Raw genomic sequence first — 25,294 nt, 5'->3', positions numbered from 1 at the left:
TGTTTCCCAACCAGGGTGCCTCCCGCTGTTGCAAAACTACAACTCCCAGCATGCCAGGACAGCACCCCCTGCTTATTCAGTGTCTGCTCAGAGATTGTTGTAGTAAACTGCATTCTGGGAAATGTCCTTTTTTTTTTACACTAGACCAGTGTCTCCCAACCAGAGTGCCTCCAGCTGTTGCAAAACTACAACTCCCAGCATGCCCGGACAGCCTTCGGCTGTCCAGGCATGCTGGGAGTTGTAGTTTTGCAACAGCTGGAGACAAGCTGGGTGGGAAACCGTGCCCTGGGATTCTGTCATACAATGCTGGGATTTGTAGTTTCCCAACCAGGGTGCCTCCAGCTATTGCAATACTACAACTCCCAGCATGCTTGAACAGCCTTTGGCTGTCCGGGAATGCTGGAATGTGTAGTTTTGCAACAGCTGGAGGCACCCTGTTGGGGAAACACTGCTCTAAAAAGAAAACTCTGCTGGTCTGGAGAATTGCCTAGACTGGACATAACTGCAGCAAACCACAAGTTTATCACAGGTTAAATGTAAACAAGCATATTTCAATTCACTGACTGCAAGCGCAGATCTTGCAAATAATGAGCAATTGAATCAGCAGCTCTCAGGACATGCTGGGAGTTGTTGTGCCCCGCTCTTCAGAGGTTACTTACATGGAGTGACAGCAGCGTCCTCGCTTTATCTTTACGGAATTTGACGCCATCCAGCGGTAAGTATCCGATCTGCTGACCCTGCGCGTACAACAGGTAGGTTCCCGAAGTTGGAGCAACCACATCCGGACGAGGGGTGGGCCGTACTGTGGGCGGAGCTACACTGGGCAAACCTGCATGAAGTACAGTGGTTGGTTAACCCAGACCGTTACAATAATACAAAAACTTTATAATAGACGATTACGGCAAAAAATGGCGTCTGACACTTACAGGCCGGGGTCATTCCTGGTTGCGTCCGGGACCCATCAACCTCTCGGCCATCTTTATCCACGCACCAGCAATAGCCGCTGTTGCCGTGACACTGTAGAGGAGTGAAATCACCGTAGGCATCACACTGGGGGATGTAATGCTCTGCAGAGGGGCTTCCTCCATAGTGATCCAGCAGGCTCTGCTTCCATCTCTCACACATGGTCTGGGGTCTCTGGGTGGGTTCTGGTCATGTGACAGAGACGAGAGTCAATTCATAGTGACACAAAGCAGAGGAGGAGCGAACTGCATACAGATCTAATGCGGATATAAATCCGTATGCAGGGAGCTCCCCCTAGTGGAGGATGAAAACAATTGTAATCTTAGCATTTATCTATATGGCTGCAAAGACCCATGAGATGTGTACCCCCCCCCCCCCCCTCCATACCTGGCACTCCACATTTCGGGGGTCCTCTGCCTGGTTCCGTTCTTGTACCTTCGATCTCTTCTCCGTTTTTGTTCACGCACCAGCAATGCCCTGTGCTGCCATGACACTGCACTGGGGCGTAATTCCCTTCGGAGTCGCACTCGGGAACAAAGAGTCCGGGACGGGGACCTCGGGGTTGGGAAGGTCCCAGGAGGCTGCGACGTTTCTCGAGGCAAGAGAGAAGGGGGGGTCTGTAATCTGTACATGGAGATAGCGGAAAATTATTTATGGGGGGGGGGAGGGGGGTCTACTCATTCCATAGGAACAGATAACAGCAGGGTGGACACACAGATGGGTGGTCGGGGTCCCAGCCATAGTGATTCTTAAATAAATAGGATTTTTAATGCCTACATCAGTATTTCACAACCAGTGTTCCTCCAGCTGTTGCAAAACTACAACTCCCAGCAGCAAGGGCAGGCTTGGGGTTGTAGTTGTGCAACAGCTGGAGGCAACACTGGTTATGAAACTAAAATTCCCAGCATGCCCAGACAACCAAAGGCTGCCTGCGCATGGTGGGAGTTGTAGTTTTGCAACAGCTGGAGGCAACACTAGTGGGGAAACTACACATTCCAGCATGTCCGGATAGCCAAAGGCTGTTCAAGCATGCTGGGAGTTGTAGTTTTGCAACAGCTGGAGGCACACTGGGAAATTGTTAAGAAACTGTAGTTTTGTAACAGTAGAAGGCACTCTGGTTGGGTAACTACAAGTCCGAGCATTCCCGGACAGCCAAAGGCTGTTCAAGCATACTGGGAGTTGTAGTTATGCAACAGCTGGAGGCACCACATGTGGGTGTGATGTAAAGCCAGAAACTACTACTGTGTTTGTACTACAATTCCCAGCAGGCTCCGGATCACTGAGACGCCTGCTTTTTGGGTTGGTCCCCGGTCTATTCGGCCCCTCTGATTCTTGATGTGAACGCTGCAGGCAGGAAGCGGAGGCGCAGCAGGGGGTGGGCACCGCAGGGGGACGCAGCTGGAAATATGTTATTCTCTGTGGTTAAAGTAATGCTCTGGGCAAGGCTGAAATGGTGTTTCCCAACCAGTGTGCCTCCAGCTGTTGCAAAACTACAACTCCCAGCATGCTTGGACAGCCGTTGGTCCAGCAACAGCTGGAGGCACCCTGGTTGGGAAGCACTGCCCTATGTCCATGGAGGAGCTTAAGGCATCATTTAGAACAACATGTTGCCCAGACAGGAGCCCCACTGTGATGGCGAGTTATAGATGGGTGAAGCGAGTGGCAGCGATCGCCTCCCTCCCCAGCTGTCACTTAAATGTAAGTTCACGTGGGGGACGTTCCAACCGCTGGAGGCAACACTGGTCGGGAAACTAAAATTCCCAGCATGCCCGGACAACCAAAGGCTGCCTGGGCATGGTGGGAGTTGTAGTTTTGCAACAGCTGGAGGCAGCACTAGTGGGGAAACTACACATCCCAGCATTCCCGGACAGCCAAAGGCTGTTCAAGCATGCTGGGAGTTGTAGTATTGCAATAGCTGGAGGCACCCTGGTTGGGAAACTACAAATCCCAGCATTGTATGACAGAATTCCCAGGGCACAGTTTCCCAACCAGCTTGTCTCCAGCTGTTGCAAAACTACAACTCCCAGCATGCCCGGACAGCCAACGGCTGTCCGGGCATGCTGGGTGTTGTAGTTTTGCAACAGCTGGAGGCACACTGGTTGGGAAACTACATCTCCCGGCAGTCTGAGCATGCAGGGATTTGTAGTTTTGCAACAGCTGGAGACACCCTGGTCGGAAAGCACCAAACAGTGCCCAGAACATATCGCCATATAGTGCCTACATAATAGCTCCAACCTTTAAAAGTGGAAGCGTATGAGACGGTGGGGACCCCGGAGTATATAATCGGACCCCTCATACACAGATATTACTCAGTGTTCTCCTTACTCCAGCGTTGGGAATTTCCTGCAGTCTATTATTCCAGGCTCGATGCCAAGTTCAACATCAGAACCGCAGAAAACACGATGACCCCCCCCCCCCCCAAAACCGCCATGAGTGATACAGAACAACACCAAGTCCCCCCCGCACACATGTTACACATCTCCTGTCCCCACATAAGTGTATACACATGGGGGGGGGGGCCATCATTTCCGTACCTGGGGCCTGTGCGCACTGGAAGCCGTCCCCCGTGTAGCCCTGGTTGCACTGACACGAGAAGGTCCCGGGGAGGTTGGTGCACGTAGCATCTGGGTGACACCTGCGCTCCGTACACTCGTCCACATCTGCAGAACGAGACATTATACAACAGGATTAAACATTTCTATAACCTACAGATGTGACCAGGACCCGACCTCACGGCATGAAAGGAAAGCGCCGGGGGCAGGGCGTGGGAAACGGCAGTACGGGGATGACTATATCCAGATCCCCCCCTGTACAGTACAGGCGGAGGTCTACCTGATGGAAGAGATCAGGACAGGGGTTATACAGGGGTAGAATATCAGAACATGTATATTTGGGTGTTATAGGGGGGGGGGGGGATTCCCTTCGTGTAACGTGATGGCGTCTCTGCAGAATGGGAATATCCCTTAGGGGTATTTTGTTGCAGATTTTCTGCTGCCGATTTTACTACCCATCGAAGTCAATGGGTAGGAAAATCAGCTGCAAAATACGCATGTGTGAATGTACCCCCCTTAAGGCAGTGTTTCCCAACCAGGGTGCCTCCAGCTGTTGTGAAACTACAACTCACAGCATGCCCGGACAGCCTTTGGCTGTCCGGGCATGCTGTGAGTTGTAGTTTTTCAACAGCTGGAGGCAGTACTCGATTCCCAGCATGCTGGGAGTTGTAGTTTTGCAACAGCTGGAGGCAATACTGGTTGGGAAACAATTCCCAGCATGCTGGGAGTTGTAGTTTTGCAACAGCTGGAGGCAATACTCGTTGGGAAACAATTCCCAGAATGCTGGGAGTTGTAGTTTTGCAACAGCTGGAGGCACACTGGTTGGGAAACACTGCTCTAAGTAATAACCACAGTGCGGGTTATTACGTTGACTCTTTAAAGGCTTATATAGGTTTTCAGCGTTTCTTTGAAGAGTTTTACAACCTACAATTAGTTAAGTCATAGCCGGAGATTAAAGGAGACCTCCGGGCACAGGGTTCGCTTTGTTTCCGTACATCACAGAAGACTAACGGTGTCCGAGTGGGTCCAGGAGCGAGCGCGGCCAAATTTAGGTGGAAGTTCCCTTTTAAACCTGTGTTTTCCAACTAATGTGCCTCCAGCTGTTGCAAAACTACAAACTTCTATCATGTGCGGGCATGCTTGGAGTTGTCATTTTGCAACAGCTGGAGGCACCCTGGTTGGGAAACACCGATTTAAAGATAATCAAGCACTAGATTTTAGCATATTGACGGCCCCCTCCTCATTGCTCTGCTCCCTAAGCAGATGGAGCAGAGCGGTGACGCTGTCCATCAATCAAGCCGAGGGGGCTACGGCCGCAGCGGCGGAACTAGGTAAGTATAAGTACCCGCCCAGGGGACTACTTACGGGGCAGCCGGGGGGACTTTATAATTTCATATCCTCACCATCCCTGGGGGCAAAAATGCCCCCCGGGGATGGTGAAAATACAGATTTTACCATATACAACAATATGGTAAAATCTAATATGGTACAATCTAGTGCTTGGTCCCCTTTAAGTATCAGCTACACTAATGACCAATGAGAAATCTGATATTGTTAATTATAATCATTCCAACTTCTGCATTTTTCCTTCCAGAAACAGCGCCCCCCTACTTATCTACAGGCCATCCCTGGTATTGCAGCTTTTTTTTTTTTGTAAGACTTTAGGAGAAATGTACAAATCCAATGCGGTGCTGTCCGGGCATGCTGGGAGTTGCAGTTTTCGTGGTATATTATTTGGAGACTACAGAGCAGCATAGACATAATGACTTCTGTACTTTCAGGCCCCCGGCTGTGACTCAAAAACCTCTATGCCTCTCATTGTAGTTTCTTTCTCTTAAGCCTCGGGGGCGACCACTTTAAAGTCAGACACCCTCATTAACACACAGGAACCTGAGCACAATGGCCGCTGTGTTGCGGGTTCCTTTGAAATCAGCACCTTACTGCTCGGAAGGGTGAATTGCCTTTAAGATAATTTCCCACTGGAGGTTTCCTTAAAGGAGACACGTCCCTGTATTGGATTATGGTGGAGCAGTGTGTTAGGCAGGACCTGTTACTGGATCCCAGAGGGGGCGCTATTGGACTAATGCAGTGTTTTACAACCAGTGTGCCATCAGCTGTGGCAAAACTGCAACTCCCAGCATGCCCGGACAGCCAAAGGTAGTTTTGCAACATCTGGAGGTCCGCAGTTGGGAGGTCCCAACATCTGGAGGTCCGCAGTTGGGAGGTCCGCAGTTTTGCAACAGCTGGAGGCACCTTGGTTAGGACACACTGCTCTAGGGTATAAAAAAAAGTTGTTGTTTTTTTTTCTTCTGAAAATTTGCCAACTCTGGTTCATCACCCCCCATGTCCTGAACTCTGAACTTTGCACAATTAAGTCACTGGATCAAGACGTACCCCAGCGGGTAAATTATTACTGAATAACAAAATAAAGAGGATTAATCATTGTTTGTCCTGTAATGCAGAGTCCAGTGACTGATATCATAGAGCCATAGAGTGAGAACATTATTCCAACCTGTAACCCTACTGAGAACTGTCCGACCTATAACCCTGCTGAGATCGGTCCAACCTATAACCCTACAGTGATCGGTCCGACCTATAACCCTACAGTGATCGGTCCGACCTATAACCCTGCTGAGATCGGGCCAAACTATAACCCTACTGAGATCGGTCCGACCTATGACCCTACTGAGAACTGTCCGATTTATAACCCTACTGTGATCGGTCCGACCTATAACCCTACTGTGATCGGTCCGACCTATAACCCTACTGAGATCGGTCCGACCTATAACCCTGCTGAGATCGGTCCAACCTGTAACCCTACTGAGAACTGTCCGACCTATAACCCTACTGAGATCGGTCCGACCTATGACCCTACTGAATACTGTCCGACCTATAACCCTACTGTGATCGGTCCAACCTATAACCCTACTGTGATCGGTCCGACCTATGACCCTACTGTGATCGGTCCGACCTATGACCCTACTGTGATCGGTCCGACCTATGACCCTACTGAGATCGGTCCGACCCATAACCCTACTGAGATCGGTCCGACCTATAACCCAACTGTGATCGGTCCGACCTATGACTCTACTGTGATTGGTCCGACCTATGACCCTACTGAGATCGGTCCGACCTATTACCCTGCTGAGATCGGTCCGACCTATAACCCTGCTGAGATCGGTCCGACCTATAACCCTACTGAGATCGGTCCGACCTATAACCCTACTGAGATCGGTCCGACCTATAACCCTACTGAGATCGGTCCGTCCTATAACCCTACTGAGATCGGTACGACCTATAACCCTACTGAGATCGGTCCGTCCTATAACCCTACTGAGATTGGTACGACCTATAACCCTACTGAGATCGGTCCATCCTATAACCCTACTGTGATCGGCCCGACCTATACCCCGGCACCCGACCCTTTATATGCCCCGGCACCCGACCCTTTATATACCCCGGCACCCGACCCTTTATATACCCCAGCACCCGACCCTTTATATACCCCAGCACCCGACCCTTTATATACCCCGGGATGGGATAACAGCCGCCCATTCACTGAACTCTATTATAACTACTGAGTCACACTCCCATGATTCTCTTTCTGGCTGGTTTATTAGTGTAGATGGCGGTGTGACATGTAGCATCTAGGTGAGGTTCCCCACGTCTAGACAATGTTTCTAGCAGCTAGGAATGTGTGGCAGTAACGGGCCCCGGATCAATGACTAAAGATACATGATGTCCGGCAACAACCACCAGGGGTGAGGCCAATGCCCTTTGTGCCATAAGTGACACAACATTAGAGAAGGACGTCAACCAGAGCCAACCCCACCTGACATGGAGCACAAAGTCCCCACCAATATGTTACATGTTCTTACCGATACAAGTCTGTCCGCTCCTCACGTAACCCGGGAAACATTCACATGTAAAGACACCGTCACCACGTGGAACACACTGAGAAGTGGCTACGTCACAAGTGTGGGTACCGTCCTCACAGGGATTCCCGAAAGAACCGCCCACTATAAACGGAGACAAAAGTATCTTATTATATACGTGGTTATTACTGATCCTGAGTTATATCCTGTATTATACTCCAGAGCTGTACTCACTATTCTGCTGGTGAGGTCACTGTGTACATACATTACATTACTTATCCTGTACTGATCCTGAGTTATATCCTGTATTATACTCCAGAGTTGTACTCGCTATTCTGCTGGTGAGGTCACTGTGTACATACATTACATTACTTATCCTGTACTGATCCTGAGTTATATCCTGTATTATACTCCAGAATTGTACTCACTATTCTGCTGGTGAGGTCACTGTGTACATATATTACATTACTTATCCTGTACTGATCCTGAGTTATATCCTGTATTATACCCCAGAGCTGTACTCACTATTCTGCTGGTGAGGTCACTCTGTACATACATTACATTACTTATCCTGTACTGATCCTGAGTTATATCCTGTATTATACTCCAGAGCTGCACTCACTATTCTGCTGGTGAGGTCACTGTGTACATACATTACATTACTTATCCTGTACTGATCCTGAGTTATATCCTGTATTATACTCCAGAGCTGTACTCACTATTCTGCTGGTGGGGTCACTGTGTACATACATTACATTACTTATCCTGTACTGATCCTGAGTTATATCCTGTATTATACTCCAGAGCTGTACTCACTATTCTGCTGGTGAGGTCACTGTGTACATACATTACATTACTTATCCTGTACTGATCCTGAGTTATATCCTGTATTATACTCCAGAGCTGTACTCACTATTCTGCTGGTGAGGTCACTGTGTACATACATTACATTACTTATCCTGTACTGATCTGTTACATTGTGCTGTACTCTGGGATGTAATGTCTCGGGCGATCAGACTGTGGTATTTCTTTAGCACCAGACTGGCTCTCGATGGCCGTGTATACAATGTAACCAGAAGGGATTAAATCCTTAATAACATCAATGTAACATGAGAGGGAAGAATGTGCAGGACGGATAACACAGGAGGACACCGCACCCAGATCAATCATAGAGGAGTCCATATACTGGCTGTGGGTTAGGGGCCTCCTTTATGCCCATTAAACTGAATGGCTGAGGCCCAAAATTCATAATAGAGCTCTCCAAACTGTGGACCTCCAGATGTTGCAAAACTACAATTCCCAGCATGCCCGGACAGCCGACGGCTGTCCGGGCATGCTGGGAGTTGTAGTTTTGCAACATCTGGAAACTGCTGCTCTATAACATTGTATCTTATCTGTATCGCGTTCTTTGCACTTACACACGCAGTTCTGTCCGTCCGCTGAGAACACGTAACCCTGCTGACATTCGCATCTGTAGCTTCCGGGTAGGTTCAGACATTGGGTGTTGCGGCCGCAGTTGGCGAGTCCGACCTCACACTCATCCACATCTTAGGGGGGAAAAAAGAATATGGCGTTATGGGGTTACGGTCACACCGAGTCAACGTCACTAGAGATGAGCGAATGTACAGTAAATTCTAAATTCTAAATTTCTAACAAAAAAAAAAACTGCCACTTGAGTGTTCTAGAATACTTTGTTACTTGTGGATTCTAGAATAACAATCATACCTGGGGTTCTTTAACAAAAACATCCAGGGCCTAGGTCTTCAAACTGTGGACCTCCAGCCGTTGCAAAACTACAACTCCCAGCATGCCCGGACAGCCGTCCATAGTGTGAAGACCTCTGACCTTGGGGGTTTTAGAACATATTGCTGAGATTTATTAAACAGTCTAAAAGAAAACAATTTGTTGCCCATAGCAACCAGAGGAACTAAAGCTGCGCGGTGATTGGTTGCTATGGGCAACAAAAACACTTTTCATCGCTACATCTACAGCTTTTTGGCCGGGTTCAGGAGTATTTTTGGAATCCGTATTCACCGCCATGTATCTTCCGCTGTCTCCGGCGCTGACAGATCCTTCACATGACAGCCGGTTGTGAATTGCGCAATTTTCCTCCCTCAATACAAACCATTGTTGACGTTTAACCTCCGCTGGATTGTCTGCAGATTTACAATGAATTGCTGCAAAACTACAACTCCCAGCATGCTGGGAGTTGTAGTTTTGCAGCAGCTGGAGCCCCACTGGTTGGGTTACCTAGGTAGGTATCACTGTAATGGGCACCATGGCCATCATTTATACCAGTGAAAGCAACCATGATGTCGCCATAAGTGATAGCGGCGGTGCCCATTACACAGTGATGGCTACCAAGGTACCCGGTACCCTCATAACAGTGAAGCCAAACACCTTCATGTAATTGGCACCGTGACCATCACTTATGGTGGCAGTGTGTTTGCGTTCGCTGAGGGTACCATGGTAACCCCCACTGTGTAATGGGCATTGTGGCCGTCACAATCCACCTGTGGGCAGTGTCCTGTGGCCTTCGCTGTGCCGGCCGTGTAAAGAATCCCAAGGGAAGGAAGCAGCAGACCAGACGTCTTGTCATGGGGCGGGGGCCCAGTGATCTGTATTACAGGAGACATCATACGTGTTGTGGGGGGGCTCCGCTCTGCGCTCCAGATTTCCTGTTCAGTATAATAGGAAATCCATCTGGTGACATATAATAGGAAACAAGAGACAAGCGCAGCGCCGCGAGGACGAGCGCTCACATATGTCTACGGTGGGGAACCTGTTATAATCAGGAACCCTACAGACACTAGTACTTAAAGCAGTACTCCGCTGCTCAGTATTCGGAACTAAATGTGAAGTCACAGCCCCGCCCCCTCAATGCAAGTCTAAGGGAGGGGGCGTAGCGGCGTGACGAGGGGGGCTGTGGCGGCACGAAGGGCAGTGACAGCACAAGGGGCGGGGCCATGATGGCACGAGGGATGGGGCCGTGACGGCACGAGGGAGCAGGGTCATGGCGGCACGAGGGAGCGGGGCCATGGCGGCACAAGGGAGCGGGGCCATGACAGTACGAGGGAGCGGGGCCATGACATCACAAGGTGCGGGCCGTTACGTCACAAGGGGGTGAGGCCATGATGTCACGAGCCCCTGCCGCCGGCTCTAAACATTCGGAACATTTAGTTCCGAATGCTGAGCAGAGGAGTACCCCTTTAATACTTAATTCCCAATTGCTGAGGCCAAAGTACCCTAATATCCATTTGGTACAGGGATTCCCAACCAGGGTGTCTCCTGCTGTTGCAAAACTACAACTCCCAGCATGCTGGGGGTTGTAGTTTTGCAACACTACAAAGTACGTTACTCAGCAGCACAGAGCACAGGGATCTCATTTAGGGGTGAGGACTTACCGGTGCAGTCTCTGCCGTCTCCCTGGTAGCCGGACGCGCAGGCGCAGGTGTAGTTCAGTCCTGACGTGGGCTGGCACTGGGCTCGGGTGTCACACACGTGGGTCCCATCGTAGCAGGGGCTGACCTGCGTTTGCTCCTGAGAAGAATCTGTTGGTAAAAGAGGAAGATTAGGATGTTTCACACTGGATGCAACTGTAACAAATATCCAGCTGTGAGCAGTATTAGGCTATGGCTAAATCAAGTCACCGAAACGTCCATAGCAAAGCCTTCCAACTCTCAGCCATAGATCTGTAACATCTGCACCAGCCTGCAACCTCGTTACACCTGACACCTTCACTTATCAATATCTATTTAGCATTAAAGGGAAATGCTAATTCTCAGTGGCCGCGTCCCAAGTAAACACAGGAGACCCGCCATCTTAAAGCAGGTTGTCATGACATAGCTGAGAAGAGGTAAACACAACAGCCCAATTTTCCAGGCACCACATGTTGGGTCCATCCCCCCCATAAGATGGTCAACAGATCCTGACTAATGTCTAAGCTATAGATCGGCGTTTCCCAGCTGTTGCAAAACTACAACTCCCAGCATGCCCAGACAGCCTTTTGTGAATTCCACTAGTGCATCTTATCCCCTAAGCTGCTGCAAAACTACAACTCCCAGCATGCATTGACAGTCTTTAAGACATCCTCACTGGTTCTTCCTATCCTTAAACCAGTGGCTCTCCAGCTTTAGGTGCATTTCACTGGTGCATCCTATCCCCTAAGCTGTTGCAAAACTACAATTCCCAATAGAGCCACAGGTTAGGGCAGTGTTTCCCAACCAAGGTGCCTCCAGCTGTTGCACAACTACAACTTGCAGCATGCTGGGAGTTGTAGTTTTGCAACAGCTGGAGGCACCCTGGGTGGGAAACACTGGGTTAGGGAATAGGAGGCACCAGCGAGGATGCCGTGAATGCTGTCAGAGGATGATGAGAGTTGTAGTTTTGCAACAGCTAGAGAACCACTGGATAGCAAATAGAATGCACTAAAAGCTGTCAATGCATGCTGGGAGTTGTGATTTGCAGCAGCTTACGGCAGTGTTTTCCAACCAGGGTGCCTCCAGCTTTTGCAACTCCCAGCATGCCCTGCTAGCCTTTGGTGCATTCCACTGTTGCAAAACGACAACTCCCAACATGCATTGACTGCGTTTATTCATCATATTCCCCAACCTATGGCTCACCAGCTATTGCAAAACTACAACTCCTATCATGTCCTATCAGCGTTTACTGCATCCCACTGGTGCTGCCTATTCCCTAACCCAGTGTTTCCCAACCAGAGTGTCTCCAGCTGTTGCAAAACTACAATTCCCAGCGTGCTGGGATTTGTAGTTTTGCAACCGCTAGAGGCCCCCTGGTTGGAAAATACTAGTTTAAGTCTAGGCTCTCGGACTGCTGCTTGTTACAAATCTAACTGTATTCTGCTTAGAACGTTGCGTCAGATTTCCCATTCAATGACAGCAAGCGGAGATATTGAAAATGGCAACAATGAAAGTTCTAGTAATTTTCCATTATGCACTGATCTCTCCACCATTACCAGGGGCCAAGGTGTGAGGCCTCCTGACCCCGCTCCTCGACGCTATGTCAGCCATGATCCTAAAGGGGCTCTTCCGAAAACGTTGCTTTCATTTACTGCGGCTCCACCACCCCGGCCCCTCTAAGTAGATTAGTTTTCAGCGCCCGTGTAATGTGCCCCCGGACTTCCTCCCGGCCTTTGTTCTGGTGACATTTCTCAGAGGGATCTTTATCTGGTTCCTTTTGTGTTTGGCCGGTGAACAGCGGCCGCCCCTCTTCAGGGGACTTTATGGAGCACATTAGGTAGTTTGACTTCCTGACCCCAAAAGCCGACGCCAAATTACTCAGGCAGTTAAAGAACAGAAAAGGGGCTTTGTTGTGTGAAGAAGAAAGAGGCCGAGGAGACCCCCATCCCCACCCGCTCGAGCGCAGAGAATGAGGCCTAGAAAAAAGACGACAAGAGCCGACACAATGTAAACCAGAGGGAAACCCACTGAACAACACGGAGAGGGCCGACCTGAGACTAAAGGGTTAAAGGGGTACTCCACCCCTAGACATCTTATCCCCTATCCTTTGGATGTCGGATTGCAGGGGTCCCGCCATTGGGGACCCCCGTGATCTCAGCTGTGGCACCCCAGACATCCGGTGCACGAAGCGAACTTCGCTCTCTGCCGGATGACTAGCGATGCGGGGTGGAGGCTCGTGAAGTCACGGTCACACCCCCTCAATGCAAGTCTATGGGAATGGGGCGTGACATCCGTCACGCCCCCTCCCATAGACTTGCATTGAGGGGGTAAGGCCGTGATGTCATGAGCCTCCGGAGTTGCACCCTACACTTTAAACTAAGGGAGATCGCAGGGGTCCCCAGCGGCGGGACCCCCGTGATCAGACATCTTATCCCCTATCCTTTGGATAGGGGATAGGATGTCTAGGGGCGGAGTACCCCTTTAATCGGTGTGGTGAGAAGTTTTGCAACTTTTTGATAGACCTCAAAATATAGTTCTTCACAATTTTCAAGATCTCTGCTTGCTGGCAAGAACGACCTGCTGATCTGTGTAATTTTGGTTACAGTCATTTTAATTACACCTTTTTTTTCTTACTCTTGTTGCTTTAATACGTGTTTGTTTAAATACGTGAGGTTTTGGGCCAAAATATTACATTTTTGCACAAATTTCCACACCTAAAAAATTCAGATAGGAAAATGCAAATGATAGCTTATTAGATTGTGAGATATTATTGGTGCATACTGCAGAGACCTTTCATGCATTTTGTTGCCATGTTTTTAAAGAAATTACTGAAATGGTGGTAAAAATTGCACGTTTTACCATAATTTTATATAATTTTATCCATAATATTACCTTAATGGCAGGAAAATTGCACAATTTTTAACTGAGATTTTGGAAAATCACAGTAAATGTACCCCGACAGGATCACTGATAAAATGCCACGTGTGAACACATCCTCAAGGAGGTGAAATAAAAAATATGTAATTAGCAGTTAATCTGCATCAACTTTTACCAGTGACCATCTACAGCCAGTGACCCTCCAGTGACCATCTACAGCCAGTGACCCTCCAGTGACCATCTACAACCAGTGACCATCTACAACCAGTGACCATCTACAACCAGTGACCCTCCAGTGACCATCTACAACCAGTGACCCTCCAGTGACCATCTACAGCCAGTGACCATCTACAGCCAGTGACCCACCAGTGACCATCTACAGCCAGTGACCATCTACAGCCAGTGACCATCTACAACCAGTGACCATCTACAGCCAGTGACCCTCCAGTGACCATCTACAACCAGTGACCATCTACAGCCAGTGACCATCTACAGCCAGTGACCCTCTACAACCAGTGAACATCTACAACCAGTGACCCTCTACAACCAGTGACCCTCTACAACCAGTGACCATCTACAACCAGTGACCATCTACAGCCAGTGACCATCTACAGCCAGTGACCATCTACAACCAGTGACCATCTACAGCCAGCGACCATCTACAACCAGTGACCATCTACAGCCAGTGACCCTCTACAACCAGTGACCATCTACAACCAGTGACCATCTACATCCAGGGACCATCTACAGCCAGTGACCATCTACAGCCAGTGACCATCTACAGCCAGTGACCATCTACAACCAGCGACCATCTACAACCAGTGACCATCTACATCCAGGGACCATCTACATCCAGGGACCATCTACAGCCAGTGACCATCTACAACCAGTGACCATCTACATCCAGGGACCATCTACATCCAGGGACCATCTACATCCAGGGACTATCTACAGACAGTGACCATCGACAACCAGTGACAAATCACAAATCACTGCACTAATCTCTGTCCTGTCCAGATAGTTTGTTACAATGTGTCAGCGCAGGTAAGACTGAATTTCCTGTTTAACCATAGATGTGCCAGATCTGTCTCTAAAGGTATCTGAGGACTTATATTGGGAAGGCTTCTACTGCCGTGTTCTCCCATCAGATGACAGAATCTACAACCAACTTACCGTGAACCGATCCGATGTGACTGGTGATGGCAAAGCGGAGAACCTTCTCGTCCTTGTTGTACAGGGCAAACATGCGATCCACGGCGAGTTTCTGGGCAGTGGGGGGGAACCTCTGCGAGTGGCTGCAGTCCTGATAGGTGATGTTCTGCTTCAGGCGGTAGGACAGTCTCTGGACTTCATTATCGGCCGATGTCACCGTGTATTCGCGGTAAGCTGTGGACGTCACCACTGGGGAGAAGGAAACACAGATTATTAAATAGCAGCATTCAGGAAGACATGGCAGAGAGAGGGTTAAGAGTGAGGATGGGTATACATGGCAGAGAGAGGGTTAACAGTGAGGATGGGTATACATGGCAGAGAGAGGGTTAACAGTGAGGATGGGTATACATGGCAGAGAGAGGGTTAACAGTGAGGATGGGTATACATGGCAGAGAGAGGGTTAACAGTGAGGATGGGTATACATGGCAGAGAGAGGGTTAACAATGAGGATGGGTATACATGGCAGAGAAAGGGTTAACAGTGAGGATGGGTATTAGTGCTGGGCGGTATGGCCTAAAATTAATATCACGGTATTTTCTTTTTATTATCGCGGTATCGCGATAATACCCCTGGGTCCCTGTGCCCACTAGCGGTGTCACAAGAATGCCTCCCGTGAGCGCGATCGCTACCATCACCGCTAGCGGGGTCCCTGTGCCCACTAGCGGTGTCACAAGAATGCCAAGCGCGGCTCTGTTCCCCGTCCCTGTCAGCTCTCAGGGTACGGGAACAGATTTAAAAGCCTCGCGCGCAGCTAACGTAGTACTGCACATGCGCAGTACTACGCAAATAGCCTGCCTACGTTAGCCCTACGCTATTTGCGTAGTTCTGCGCCTGCCCAGTACTACGTTAGCTGCGCGCGAGGCATTTAAATCTGTTCCCGTACCCTGAGAGCTGACAGGGACGGGGAACAGAGCCGCGCTTGGCATTCTTGTGACGCCGCTAGTGGGCACAGGGACCCCGCTAGCGGTGATGGTAGCGATCGCGCTCACGGGAGGCATTCTTGTGACACCGCTAGTGGGCACATAGATCCCGCTAGCGGTGGGAATTGATCGTGCTCGCGGGGACACTGACTGACAGGCGCAGCGGGGGGACACAGTAAATGGATTAGCTTCTGTGGCCCGATTCCGCTCTCGGAATCGGGCCAGAGAAGCACACCGGGACAAGTGAGGGCGCCGCGTTGGGCTCTACAATTCATCCAGAGGGTGGGGGAGGGGCCCGACCGGTATAGCGGTATGGGCAAAAATCCATACCGTGGGAGGAAAAAAAAATGGTATCCGGTTCATACCGGTATACCGCCCAGCACTAATGGGTATACAGGGCAGAGAGAGGGTTAAGAGTGAGGATGGGTATACATGGCAGGACATGGGGAGGATCTGGGGTACTGAACCTGTGTCTATCTAGTCAGAGAACATCCAGCCTATAATTACTTGTAAAACCAACATTGTTATATTTATCACTACTGAACTGCTAATATTATACTCCGGAACTGCACTCACTATTCTGCTGGTGAGGTCACTGTGTACATACATTACATTACTTATCCTGTACTGATCCTGAGTTATATCCTGTATTATACTCCGGAACTGCACTCACTATTCTGCTGGTGAGGTCACTGTGTACATACATTACATTACTTATCCTATACTGATCCTGAGTTATATCCTGTATTATACTCCAGAGCTGTACTCACTATTCTGCTGGTGAGATCACTGTGTACATACATTACATTACTTATCCTGTACTGATCCTGAGTTATATCCTGTATTATACTCCAGAGCTGTACTCACTATTCTGCTGGTGAGGTCACTGTGTACATACATTACATTACTTATCCTGTACTGATCCTGAGTTATATCCTGTATTATACCCCAGAGCTGTACTCACTATTCTGCTGGTGAGGTCACTGTGTACATACATTACATTACTTATCCTGTACTGATCCTGAGTTATATCCTGTATTATACTCCAGAGCTGTACTCACTATTCTGCTGGTGAGGTCACTGTGTACATACATTACATTACTGATCCCGTACTGATCCTGAGTTATATCCTGTATTATACTCCAGAGCTGTACTCACTATTCTGCTGGTGAGGTCACTGTGTACATACATTACATTACTTATCCTGTACTGAGGTCACTGTGTACTGCACCTCAGCTACATTGAACACTGCCTGCAATGAGAAAGCTTTGAAAGAGGATGATGAAGAAAATACTGGGCGAAAAATGAAAAAGAAAAACTGTGGGGGGTGGGGGGCAGGTAATGAAGAGGACAACATCCCAGCAGCATAATATAAAGCAATGGAGATGGTGGCAGGTGCTCTTTAACTTTTCATTTCATATATAAACTATATCTCGATCTCTAAGCATTGATGAATAGTGCGATCCATGTCACAACTAACCTGCACCTCGCTACTGAGCACTTAGCTCAGTCTTTGTAGAACCACCCCCACCCCCACCCCCCTATACATCGTGCACTAGGCACAGTCTACATTACCTGAACCAGAGTACTGGTAGATTTCATAGTAAGGGTTAATCTGGACAGTCGATGTCTCGGGGATGAATGGAATTTTCCCTTTAATGGTTGTTCTTAAATGAATGTAGTTATCTGAATCAAAACCATCTGCAACTTGTGTGATGTGGACGACTTCATCGCCCGGGGAGAATACGGCTTCGATGTTGTGGACGAACTTCGCTCCTGTGTGAAAAGGGAAAAGCGGCGCAGGGTCAGAGCAGTGTATCGGGGGCCGCGCTCCCCTGTGATGGTCTCACCCCCTGTCTAGGATCCTATACTCACCGGTTACACTGAACCCGTTCTGATGTCCAGGTTTTTCCAGCGCAAAAAGCCAACCAAAGAGTCCTCCAATGGCCGTTAACGGAGTCAGCGACCAGGAGGCGGGCTCTGGCACCTGACTGATGGCGGTGTACGCTCTGCCGTCATTCACAACTATGTACGCGTGGAGGTCGATGGCATCGAAGCTGACCGGCGTCTGTCCCACGAGAAGGTGTCCACTTACTTTGCCGTTGACTCTGTGCGGCGCACCTGCAAAGGCAAAACGAGGTTATAGAGACCGTCTATGTGGTCCTGTAGGGCAGTCGTCTCCAAAACTGTGACCCACCACTTGTTGCAAAACTACAACTCCCAGCATGCTCGGACAGCCGTTGGCTGTCCGAGCATGCTGGGAGTTGTAGTTTTGCAACAAGTGGTGGGTCACAGTTTGGAGACCATTCCTTTAGAGGTTATCCAGAATAAGAAAAACTACTTTCTGACAAAAACAGCGCCACATCTGTCTGCAGGTTGTGCGTGGTATTGCAGCTCGGCTCATTTCACTCAACCCGGCAACTACTGGCCACTACACATGTCAATTAAGGTGGGTGAGAGAAGAGATAGGCTGAAGTCATACACCCCTGGCAAACCATAGGATCCCTACAGAAGACATCCAGCGCCAATCTGCTGGTCTTACCGTAGTTAGGGCCCCCATACACATTAGACATCGGAAGAGCCAACAATTGTGTGTATGGTGCCTCCCAACTCTCTGATAGACTTTGTTGGGGGAAAGAGGGATCAGGAATGTTGAATTTCAATTGCCTGATCCTTTTATTCTAGGGAGTTATAATCTGCTGCCAGAGGAGGAAGGAGGCAGATTTTGCCCCTCTCCATTCAGACCACATGCATGCTCAAGCCAAGTGGAGTGTTCAGGTGTATAGAGCGATCAGGAATGTTGATTTTTACTTGCCTCATGCCTTTATACTAGGGAATTATAATCCGCTACCAGAAGAGGCAGGAGGCAGATTTTGACCCTCTCCATTGAGACCACATGCATGCTCAGCCAAGTGGAGTGTTCAGGTGTATAGAGTGATCAGGAATGTTGAATTTTAATTGCCTCATCCTTTTATGCAGGGCCACATACACATGGATATTACCTTTGGGTAAGCAGTGCACTCCGTTGCCGTAGTAGTTGTCCTGGCAGTGGCAGCAGAATCCGGTAGCGTAGTCCGTGCAGAAGGCGTATTGCGAGCAGTAGCCGGGTTTCCTCTCACAGGTCTCTCGACTCACGGGGTTAAAAGTAAGTACTGGAGACAAGAACAATGGGTGCAAAATGTCAAATAGTTTCTATATAACCCAACAAAAGGATCTCAACGACATTCTCAATGAGGCCACTTTCAAATGGCGCCATTTTAACATGGATTTTCATCGGTACAACCATTGTGTGAACTTATTACCCACCTACCATAGGTCATCATCTGAAAGAAACACACAAGATGGCCAACACTACACACTGTAGACACTTCCTAGATCAAGGTTTCCAAACCAGGGTGCCTCTAGCTGTTGCACAACTTCAACTCCCAGCATGCCCGGACAGCCGTTGGCTGTCCGGGCATGCTGGAAGTTGTAGTTTTGCAACAGCTGGAGGCACCCTGGTTGGGAAATATTGGGCACCACCATAAACGAGTGCAGAAAACCAAAACAAAGGTGAGTCTTACCATCGGTGTCAAAGCCACCCTCCTCATCATATCCATAGATACGACCTCTCCTATAGACGTCGTCAGAATTCTGTGGATTGACCGGCGGACCTGGCGTGATGTCGGTGACGTCTTCGTTTCTCGGATCTTCTCTGGTATTGTAGGCCGGTTCGTTGCCCAGATTGTGATAAACCGAAGGCTCTATGTGAGGTTCCCCCAAGGGGTTACTTCTACCGTGTGGAGTCCAGCTAGGCTCCTCCTGAGATGGCGGTAGAGGGTTGTTGGACGGGTCGTAGGGTAAAGACTCCTGTTCCACCTCTTCGCCATTAACACGCGTGGCGGGATCATCGATGTCCAGGAAGCCGACGTTCGTGTTGTCGGTGGTGGGCTGCTCGGTGGTGAGGCCGGGAGAGTAGTCTCCATCCGCATCGTCGTAAATCTCATCGTAGTTGTTCTCCCCGTTTTCTTGTCCTTGGTTTTCGGGAAAGTCATTGTGGGAGTTTATGAGTGGAATGAACCTTTCTTGGGTATGGATAGTCAACGCTTTAGCCGGTATCACGTTGTCTAATTCCGAAATGCTACCAATGTGGAAGACCCAAACTCCCGGTATCCCAACGTTACTTGATCTAAGAAAAGAAGGAAAAATGGTTTTATCATATTTGATTTCGGTAATCAAAGCCCACTCTTGGCATAGTCAAGATCTCGATAGATTGCCACCAACAAGAATGGATTTAGTCTGGATTTAGACGGGATTAAGTCTGGATTTTCTGGATTCCAGACTATATGGAAGTAACACAACATTAGACGGTCTCTTGTAGGCCAAATTTCCCGTATATATGTCCCACTTACTGATATAGGTTCTTCACAGATTGTTCACTGCTGGTGACGCTATAGAAAGGAGCTTCTCTCTTCAACATTTCAGACTCTCCTCGGCTAAATCCCACTCGGGCTGGAAGCTCAAGGTGGACATTGTATGACTCTTTAGGCCTGGTCCCAAAAAACTGGAGTCCATGTTCTGGGTACAGGAATATGGCATAGGAGTCGGACTCATCGTACGCCAGCACGGCCTGGAATGTGTTGAACTGTGGAAATAAGAGGAGGTTTTAGTTAGGAAAGTAAATGGCTCTGCTGATGGCCCTCCTTGTTTACATTTTCTACTTCTGGACTATACAAAAAGAAGCCAAGTCGTTCCCCGCGCTCAATGATTCCAAGGGGTAATGGATCTCCTCGTAGAGACTTGTAGGAATACATACGAGGAGGGATATCAATAACCAGTCACCCTCTACTGACTTAGATACTGTTGCCCATGGAGACAGACTTAGATACTAAGAAAAAAGAGAACTCTACCAATGAAGCCAAGATATGAAAGTAAAACGTAACTTTTACTAGATTCTTATAAAAATACAATCAAATACAGGTACAAAATATATGCACAATAAAAGGATACAAATAATGGCCTCGGCATAAATCAATATGACACTCAAAAGAGGATTGTACAATAGATGTCTCTGATATACATTAATGTACAAGAATGAGTCAAGGAGGGAAGAAGGGATAGGGTACAGGTGAGTAACCTAACCAACAATTAGCCGCGCCTACTCTAACCTCACTACCAGTAAGTGTGGATAGGGGAAAGGATGAACATTAGGTACCACTTAGATATAATAAGCACTAGGTGGACCTTATCTAAATTTTCATACTCCAAAAATCCAACACGTTTCTCCCATATTTTTCCAATAGGTTCATCAGGGGTGGAGGAGAAATTGACCTAACACAATCAAAAAGATAAAACATGCATCTCATACGTTCCCATCCCCAGGAAGAGCGTAAGGTCAATGTAGGAACGTGCGTTAAAGTTTATTTTGTTTATCTTTTGCAGCCCGGGCATAGGGATACAGTGTACAGTATAGAGTATCAGCTCCAGCGGCCGCAACAAACAGGAGGAAGAGGAGGGCAGCGCTTGCAGGTGATATGTGAGTATTTACCCCGATGGGGACAGCGCACCGTTATATACCGTAGAACCACCATAAGTTACAAAAATATCGTCATACGCATATTTGCTCATACCGCCCAGCCCTAATAGATACCAACACACATAGTTAATATGAATAAACGTAAGAAATCATAGAATTATGAACTGTGGCTGTAAAGTGCTACAGATGAACAGAATAGTCTTTTGCTAAAATCCTCTTAACAAGAGGAAATCTGATAATGACAATGATATAGTAATAATACGGCGTTGACACAGGTAATGTGATAGATAGGTATCCGCACCGGGTACAGTGAGTTATGGCAATTTTTAAATAGTGGTAACAGGAGTTTGTTTGTTATATACAAAATGTCCATCACTGGAGTCGTCCGTTATTTCATAGTATCAGAGTGGTCCAATATTTTGAGGCTAAGGGACGTATTATAGACGAGTATTAAGTGAACGAACAGAATGATAATGTCTCGTTCAGACCTAGTGGTGCTACTGTACGGAGTCTATAGATCCATTTTGTCTCCTTCTGTAACAATAGTTGATCGGTATTCCCACCTCGGATGTCTTTTTTCATTACCTCAATCACTTGGAAGGAAATAGCTAGAGGGTTATCAGAATGGTGGCTATACCTATGATATCACGTCTATGTTTAATGTCCCCAACGTGCTCTAGAATACGCCGTCTCAGTTCCCTCTTAGTTTTGCCCACATAGCTTAGGGGGCTTGGACAAAAATTATTATAATTTCTTATTTCCATCCACACCTCTCCACTTTCAATGGGCTTCCAAAGGTCCATAAAGGCCTCACCCCACTCAAATGCAGACCAATAAGTGTCTGGGGTAGGCAACCTGAACCAAAATGCAGGTGCGTCCATCAGTTTGCCATCGTATCTGAGAGACACAATGGATTTATTATTAAAGATGCAAGACTTAACACTTGATCCAGAATGCCGGCTATGCTCGATAGATGTCGGAGCATTGTACAGCTCGATCCCCCATGAGGCGGGTAAGACTGCAGTAGCCCACTATCTCCGAAGCAGAAGTGTACACTGCATTCCACATAATGAATTCATTTTGTCACTACTTCATGCTCACCCATAACTATTTCGTTTTGGACTCCCACACCAGCATGGTGGTCTATCTAGCCTCTTGTCCGTGCCCTAGGGCTGGGCGGTATACCAGTTCATACTGAATACTGAAATTTATGTGCTGCACTACATGAATTTTAACCCATACCGCAATACCGGTTTAGCCCCTCCCCCTCGAGAGTGAATGAATTGTCAGCCCTGCGCTGTCCCCAACTAATCATATGTGACCCGGGAGCGCTGTTCTGCCCCCCCAATTAATTATTAGCGCTGCGCTGTCCCCATTGGGGTACTACTCACGTCACCCGCAAGCGCTGCTCTCCTCGTCCTCCTGCTTGTTGCGGCCGCCGGCGCTGACACTCTATACCAGTGGTCCTCAACCTCCAGATGTTGCAAAACTACAACTCCCAGCCAACGGCTGTCCGGGCATGCTGGGAGTTGTAGTTTTGCAACATAGGGATACCGTACAGTATAGAGCGTCAGCGCCAGCGGCTGCAATAAACAGGAGGACGAGGAGAGCAGCGCTTGCGGGTGACATGAGTAGTACCCCGATGGGGACAGCGCAACGCTGGGCTAATAATTAAAAAAATAAATTTTTTGGGAGGGGGAATACGGTTACATACCATGGAACCGCCATAAGTTACCGCAATACACATATTTGGCCATACCGCTCAGCCCTACCGTGCCCCCTATGCTATGTGGGAAAAATTAAGAGGGAACTGAGACAGCGTATTCTAGAGCGCGCTGGGGACATGAAACATTGAAGGCAGCGCCGCTATTGGGCATTATCTTTATCATGACTTCCATTTGGGTAAGAAGCGTTTACAAATATTGCGAGCCTTTCTTTTCCGACCATTTATCTTCAACTATGGGTGATGTCTATACATTAGTATTTTTGTTGCAGTAACTGTGTATGGGGCCATTCGTGGACATTTTTATCGTGTTTATTATAAGTCATCATCACACCGACGATATTAACATCCCCAGGCTGGGTAAGATGTATTTTTCTTGCTGAACCACCTATATTTACCATACATATATTTTTTTCACATAAGGGTACATTGATGTATTGTATGTATTGCTTTTTGTTTTCTCTTCCAGTAACATTTAATGGCGGTCACATCAGTTCATACATTAAAGGGGTACTCCAGTGGAAACCTTTTTTTTTTTTTTTTTTTTTTTAAATCAACTGGTGCCAGAAAGTTAAACAGATTTGTAAATTACTTCTCTTAAAAAAATCTTAATCCTTCCAGTACTTATTAGCTGCTGAATACTACAGAGGAAATTATTTTCTTTTTGGAACACAGAGCTCTCTGCTGACATCACGAGCACAGTGCTCTCTGCTGACACCTCTGTCCATTTTAGGAACTGTCCAGAGCAGGAGCAAATCCCCATAGCAAACCTCTCCTGCTCTGGGCAGTTCCTAAAATGGTCAGCAGAGAGCACTGTGGTCACACTGGAAAGAACTACACAACTTCCTGTGGAGCATACAGCAGCTGATAAGTACTGGAAGGATTAAGATTTTTAATTTACAAATCTGTTTAACTTTCTGGCACCACTTGATTTAAAAAAAAATTGTTTTCCACCGGAGTACCCCTTTAAGGAGGGTGTAGAACAGTGGTCTATCTACACTAGTTGTTCCAAAACTACAACTCCCAGCATTGTAGTTTTGCAACATGTAGGAGGTCAACAGTTTGGAGACCACTGATCTAGAGTATTCATGTGAACTGTGCCTTATGATCCTAAAAAATTATTCAAATCATCCGTTACCCCAAATTCGCACCCTCTATTAAACACATACACAAGGGAACGGTCAGTCCCGATGCCTAAATTTTTTTTATTTTTTTAGCACAGAGGAAAAACACATTGCCCCATCGCTTTAACTGGCAGCCGGAGGACGAGGGTTCTAGGCCAGGAGGACGTCGCTGCCAAAATACTTCTTGGAAATGTTCATTTTAATCAAACAGAAGGGAGCGGGCGGCCGGGCTCCTCATTAGTCTGTACTTCACTATTCTGAGCCGCAGAGCGACCGCCGCTTGCACAGCCCCTCAAACAATGGATCAAAGGGAGGGAGAGCTGGAAGGGGCCCGAAGTGCCAAAAACTTAGTAAATGGGATGTTTCACACAGACTTGAGGCCATGACTGCGAATAACAACATCCTTCCTGCTCCGGCATACTCTGCTAAAATCATCTGGGCTATATAATGGAGCTTATGGGTGGATTTCTTCTAATTTTTTTTTAACAGCCTACTCAAAAATATTAAAAAATTTAAAAATAAAAATAAAAAATAAAAATTCGGGATACACTTGGAGGAAATCCAAAAAGTTGTGAACAAGCTGCAGTGAAATATTCAAAAATTGCATTGTCATTGGGCATTATGAAAGGGTTGCCCATCTGGGGCATAGCTATGGGGGTGCAGAGGTGAAAATCACGCTCAGGTCCTGGTGAATGGGGGGACACACAGGTCTCTCTTCCATATAGAGTAGTGGTCTCCAAACCATGGCTGCCCAGATGTTGCAAAACTACAACTCGCAGCATGCCTGGACAGCCGTTGGCTGTCCGGGCATGCTGCGAGTTGTAGTTTTACAGCATCTGGCCGGCCATATTTTGGAGACCACCGATATAGAACGACATGGTAGGTGGGGGCCTGTTACAAGTATCACATTAAAAGGAGAACTGAAGCCAAAATTAACTTATCCCCTATCCACAGGATAGGGGATAAGTAGCTGATCGCGGGAGTTGGTCTCGGGTCTCTTCGGCGTTCCCATACAAATGAATGAAGCGTATGCAGTCTACCGCATGCCTTCCTGCCCAAGAGCCGGGGTCCCATTCCAGAGACCGTGGGGGGTCCTAGAGATCAGCTACTTATC

At 48.0% G+C, this 25,294-nt stretch overlaps 1 protein-coding gene across 2 annotated transcripts in view; it reads right to left on the bottom strand.

Annotated features, from left to right (window-relative positions):
• Positions 1-25,294, bottom strand: part of NID2 (nidogen 2) — a 115,750-nt gene that overhangs the window by 12,224 nt on the left and 78,232 nt on the right. For both annotated transcript variants that reach the window (XM_056545167.1, XM_056545166.1), the window contains 13 exons: positions 20,210-20,442; positions 19,382-19,986; positions 18,821-18,970; positions 17,694-17,939; positions 17,394-17,594; positions 14,860-15,087; positions 10,795-10,941; positions 8,809-8,937; positions 7,394-7,534; positions 3,498-3,623; positions 1,351-1,587; positions 927-1,148; positions 660-829 (listed from right to left, as the gene is read on the bottom strand). In XM_056545167.1, the coding sequence (XP_056401142.1) occupies positions 660-829; positions 927-1,148; positions 1,351-1,587; positions 3,498-3,623; positions 7,394-7,534; positions 8,809-8,937; positions 10,795-10,941; positions 14,860-15,087; positions 17,394-17,594; positions 17,694-17,939; positions 18,821-18,970; positions 19,382-19,986; positions 20,210-20,442 (2,835 nt within the window). The remainder of the gene's footprint in view (positions 1-659; positions 830-926; positions 1,149-1,350; positions 1,588-3,497; positions 3,624-7,393; positions 7,535-8,808; positions 8,938-10,794; positions 10,942-14,859; positions 15,088-17,393; positions 17,595-17,693; positions 17,940-18,820; positions 18,971-19,381; positions 19,987-20,209; positions 20,443-25,294) is intronic.

The sequence above is a fragment of the Hyla sarda genome, chromosome 11, assembly GCF_029499605.1.
Source record: "Hyla sarda isolate aHylSar1 chromosome 11, aHylSar1.hap1, whole genome shotgun sequence".
NCBI lineage: Eukaryota > Metazoa > Chordata > Amphibia > Anura > Hylidae > Hyla > Hyla sarda.
The sequence above is the reverse complement of the archived record's forward strand: the minus strand, read 5'-3'. Positions and strand labels throughout refer to the sequence as shown.